At 59.5% G+C, this 4,562-nt stretch overlaps 3 protein-coding genes across 4 annotated transcripts in view; 2 read left to right on the top strand and 1 right to left on the bottom strand.

Moving 5' to 3' along the window:
- Positions 1–2,858, top strand: part of RAD9A (RAD9 checkpoint clamp component A) — a 16,199-nt gene extending 13,341 nt beyond the window's left edge. Inside the window, exons 6-11 of one of the 2 annotated variants that reach the window (XM_019645353.1) lie at positions 189–298; positions 396–505; positions 587–651; positions 779–895; positions 1,653–1,860; positions 1,938–2,858. In XM_019645353.1, the coding sequence (XP_019500898.1) occupies positions 189–298; positions 396–505; positions 587–651; positions 779–895; positions 1,653–1,860; positions 1,938–2,033 (706 nt within the window). In that variant the 3' untranslated portion in view covers positions 2,034–2,858. Of the gene's footprint in view, positions 1–188; positions 299–395; positions 506–586; positions 652–757; positions 896–1,652; positions 1,861–1,937 lie in introns of both variants that reach the window. The other variant, XM_019645352.1, reaches the window with a different exon arrangement.
- Positions 1–4,562, top strand: part of TBC1D10C (TBC1 domain family member 10C) — a 13,456-nt gene that overhangs the window by 393 nt on the left and 8,501 nt on the right. The window lies entirely within an intron of this gene.
- Positions 2,643–4,562, bottom strand: part of PPP1CA (protein phosphatase 1 catalytic subunit alpha) — a 4,601-nt gene continuing 2,681 nt past the window's right edge. Inside the window, exons 2-5 of the mRNA XM_019645176.1 lie at positions 4,024–4,282; positions 3,382–3,605; positions 3,164–3,298; positions 2,643–3,090 (exon numbers count right to left, since the gene is read on the bottom strand). Coding sequence (XP_019500721.1) covers positions 2,980–3,090; positions 3,164–3,298; positions 3,382–3,605; positions 4,024–4,282 — 729 coding nt within the window. The 3' untranslated portion in view covers positions 2,643–2,979. The remainder of the gene's footprint in view (positions 3,091–3,163; positions 3,299–3,381; positions 3,606–4,023; positions 4,283–4,562) is intronic.

Raw genomic sequence — 4,562 nt, 5'->3', positions numbered from 1 at the left:
CTGGAAGCTTTTGATGGGGCAGGGACCATGTGTTGCTCACCCTGACCTCCTTCCTGGGGCATGCAGGCCTGGCCCGTGGCAGTTCCCCTTCAATGCTGGTGCACGTGTCACTGCCCTGCCTCAGGTCCTCTGAGCAAAGCCACTGGGCGAGGTTGAGCCTTGGGTATAATGCTGTGCCTTCCTCACAGGGTTCTGGGGGAGGCTATCCTGCCCTTCCCCCTTGCACTGGCCGAAGTGACTCTGGGCATTGGCCGTGGCCGCAGGGTCATCCTGCGCAGTTACCAGGAGGAAGAGGCAGGTGAGGGTGCTGGACATGGGCTGGGACTGGGAGCAGGGCTGTGGTGGGAGGGGGTGAGACCCATGGGCCCAGGCCCCTCCTGTTCCTGCCCTCACAGACAACACTGTCAAAGCCATGGTGACTGAGATGAGCATTGGGGCGGAAGATTTCCAGCAACTGCAGGCCCAAGAAGGGGTGGCCATCACTTTCTGCCTTAAAGAATTTCGGGTGAGGTTCTCCCCATGCCCTCACTACCCTGTGCTCCCTTGCCTTGCCCTGGGCATCACTGCTCTGCCTCTCCCCATCTAGGGGCTCCTGAGCTTCGCAGAGTCAGCAAACTTGTCTCTTAGTGTTCACTTTGATGCTCCGGGCAGGTAATTCCCAGCCTCAGGATGGGGGTGCGGGTGGGGGTAGGGGGCAGCTCTAGGATGCCAGGAGCCGAAAGGCCCTGACCTTGTCTGAGACCCATCACCCGCCCAGGCCAGCCATCTTCACCATCAGGGACACTCTGCTGGACGGCCACTTTGTCCTGGCCACGCTCTCAGAGCCGTCCCCGAACTCCCAGGACCTGCATTCCCCGGAGCTCTGCCAGCAAGCACCTCAGGTCCAGGCTCACAGGTGAGGTTCCCACCAGCCCGCTCCTTTCCTCCTCACCTCTGTGCATCTGGCCTGAGCCTGCTGCTTCCAGCTTCTGGACCTCTCCCCTCTTCCCCACACACACTTCCAGTAAGGCCCCAGCCCCAACAGTGCTCACAGCTTCTAGCCCCACAGGCTCAGCCTTCCTGGTCAGCTGTGCTCAGAGATCCCTCCCACCCCCGGAAGTGTCCCCAAGGTTGGGCTAGTTTCCTTCTCTGGCTGAGGCCTCCCCTCTGAGCCTTCTCCCAGGCCAAGGAGGGAAAGGGGGTTGCTGGAGGCAGGTGGCTGGAAGGGCAGGTGGGTTGGGGAGGATGGGCCCAGTGTAGTTTAAGCAGAGGAAGTTTGGCCTGGCCCCCCGCCCAGCAGGCCCCTGGGCCCCAGTGCTCGCCAGCTCCTGTCCCTTGGGAAGGCGGGGGCTTGGGCCCCAGGTGGCCTAGCTCACAGGACTTGCTGCTCCCCTCCCCCAGCTGAGCTAAATTGGCCCCAGGGATGCCTCCCTCAGGCCCCTCACCTGAACTCTGATCAAAGGATTCCAGGCCCACCCCCTCCAGGAAGCCACCACTTAACCCCCCTGTATCCTCTTTCCTCCAACCAAATAGGAAGTAATAAAAAATAAAACTAAGAGATCATCAATGGTCACAAGGCCCCCACAGTCCCCTCTCTCCGTCTTCCAAGGTGGCTCTGCCTCTGTATCCCGTCTTCTTTCCCCATTTCTCACTGACACCATCTCTACCTATAGCACACCCCACCTGGATGACTTTGCCAATGATGACATTGACTCTTACATGATCGCCATGGAAACCACTGTGGGCAGTGAAGGCTCACGGACACTCCCGTCCATCTCCCTCTCACTCGGCCTCCAGCCCCCCTGTAACTCTGGCCCCCACTCAGAGGAAGAAGATGAAGCTGAGCCCAGTACAGTGCCTGGGACCCCTCCACCCAAGAAGGTAGGGGCTGAAGGTGGAGGCAGGAAACGGGAGGCTAGGAGGGAGCAGCCTCCAGAACTCACTTCCTCTTCTTCCAGTTCCGTTCGCTGTTCTTTGGCTCCATCCTGGCCCCGGCGCACTCCCCCCAGGGCCCCAGCCCTGTGCTGGCTGAAGACAGTGAGGGTGAAGGCTGAACTGAGAACCTGTCTGTGTCCAAAGGCCCTGGACTAGATGAAGCCACAGCTTCCCATTTCTCCTGGCGCCAGCCAGGGGCAGGGCTGGGTCTCCACCTTAGCAGGTGGGCTGTGTTGGAGCTGCACTGGCTGGAACTGCTGCGTCCCCAGATCCCACCTGGCTATTGGTAACTGGCCTGGGTCCTGTCATCTCCCCCCAACACCAACCAATCATGTCTACTTCCAGGCTTGGCACGGAGGGGAGGTCCACCTGATGGGAGGCCCTGCACCTCCTATTCCAACCGTGTAGCCAGGGCTGGACACCCACCTTCCCCAAGGGAAAAAAAAAATATCATAGTGGGGCTGGGCTGCTGGTCCCTCTGATCCACCTTCTCTGCCAATCATGCCATCTCACCCTCAAATCCTGGGCACACCTCTGGGGTCCCTTGTGGCTGACAGACTGTTTTTCTTGCTTTCTCGATACTCCCTGGCTTGGACTGCTACAGCCCCTATGACCTTAACGTGTGGCTGAGGTTGCCCTAGCTGAGACCTTATGCCTGGCAAGCCTGCCCTCCCTGGGCAAAAGGATGCCAGACCCAGTGTTTGGGACAAGGGAGAGAGAGGCCAGGGTGAGAATCCAGCTTTGACCTTTATTCAAGAGACCAGAAGGGTTGCCCAGGATCCGGCTGCCAGCCCTGAGGCCAAGCAAGGCTGGAGACCCACAATCTGGCCCTGCTTTGCCCTGAGCTGCAGCCTCAGCCCCAGGATCCTGCTTGTAGCCACCAAGGCACAGGCAGGGTGAGCGCTGGGGGACTGGACGCTGCTACTGATTCATTAAAAAAAAAAGAAAAATACACCAAGGCTCCGTGTTCCTTTGACAGGTGGGCGTAGGGGCCAGTGTGACCCCCCACGGCTGTGAGACTGCTGTACAGTCCACCATCTGGGGCAGACGGCGGGCACGCGGAGGCTATTTCTTGGCTTTGGCGGAGTTGCGGGGTGGGGTGATGGGCCGGCCGCCAGGGTTCAGGCCACTGAATTGCCCATATTTCCCCTTGTTCTTGTCGGCGGGCTTGAGGATCTAAGAGACAGAACTGGTCAGGTTCACGGGGCTGAGCCATAGCGCCACCAGCCCCTTCCTTTCCCACCCTTACCTGGAAGGAACACATGAGCGTCTCGTCCACACTCATCATGGCGCCTGCATTGTCAAACTCGCCACAGTAGTTGGGAGCTGAGAAGAGTGTCACCAGCTGCCGCTTGGCAAAGAACTCGTAGCCATCTTCTACCACCTGGATGAGGACAGGGGCAGTTAGTTCAGCAGGCGCTGGCTGCCCCGGCCCCACTCCTACCCAGACCAGAGCTGCCAGCCCACCTGGTGTGCCCGGCAGATGAGGTCCAAGTCGTGCTTGTGCAGGAACTTGGCCACCACCTCAGCCCCGAAGGTAAAGGAGACACCACGGTCGTTCTCGCCCCAGCCCTGCACGTCCTTGTCAGGGTCGGACCACAGCAGGTCACATAACAGCCCCTGGTCAGGCACATCTGTGGGCCGCATGATACGCCGAATCTGCTCCATAGACTGCAGGTCCGGGGACAGGCCTGGAGGACACGGAGCAGGTCACTTTCTCAAACAAGCCTCAAAACAAGGGCCCCCCCTCCTCCAGAAAGCCTTGACCATTCAGCTTCTGCCTCCCCAACTACCACCTGGCCCTCTCCTGGACTCCTAGAAGCCCAGGCAGGCAGAACTCACCGCCTTCTGCCTCTTCAAGTCCCTGCCCTCTAGGAGCGCAGAGCTCCCTAGAGAAAGGAGACTTGTAAGTTCCATGCTCAATGCTGAGGCCACACAGCAGAGAGAGTGCAGCCTAACACTGGGAAGTTGGGGGGGGGGGGGGGCATCGAAGCCCAGACCCCAGGGAGAGCTGTTCCAGGCGACTGGGAACATGTCCTCCAGCAAACAGCTTCATTCGTCCCAAGGCCCCCAGGGATGCAGCTGGGCTTTTCCCAGAGCCACCCTCACCTCCATGGCAGCAAAAGATCTTCTCATCCACGATGGCAGCGATGGGCAGGCAGTTGAAGCAGTCGGTGAAGGTCTTCCACAGTTTAATGTTGTAGCGTCTCTTGCCTGCCCAGAGGAAGGAGATGGCTTGTGAGGCGACCTGTCCATCCAACCCACAGCCGGGTCTCTGGACCCTCCAGGGCCTCACAGACACAGCTGGGAGAAGAGTGTGGAAGGCAAGACGGGGAACCCTCTGCCTACCAGCCTTCCAGGAGGAATTCTAAAGCAGTTGAGCCCCCCAAACCCAAGTCCCAATCCAGAACAACGTCAGGGTTGGTGCCTACCCCCACCCTGTGAGCAGGGCCAGGCCAAGACCAGAGCTGGTCTATCTCAGCTTATGGCCAGCAGAGTCCAGTCCAGATAGGCATCGTAAGTGCTTAAGTAACGGATGTGCTAGAGAGAATGTCACCTGACAGGGTCCTGCATTTCAATGTGGTCAAGCCCTGCAGTCAGCAACCACTCACCAGACCCTTCCTGAGTGCCAGACCCCAAGGCAGGGG

Source organism: Hipposideros armiger, unplaced genomic scaffold (genome assembly GCF_001890085.2).
Source record: "Hipposideros armiger isolate ML-2016 unplaced genomic scaffold, ASM189008v1 scaffold_93, whole genome shotgun sequence".
Taxonomy (NCBI): Eukaryota; Metazoa; Chordata; class Mammalia; order Chiroptera; family Hipposideridae; genus Hipposideros; species Hipposideros armiger.
Note: the sequence above shows the minus strand (reverse complement) of the source record. Positions and strands in the feature narration are given on the sequence as shown.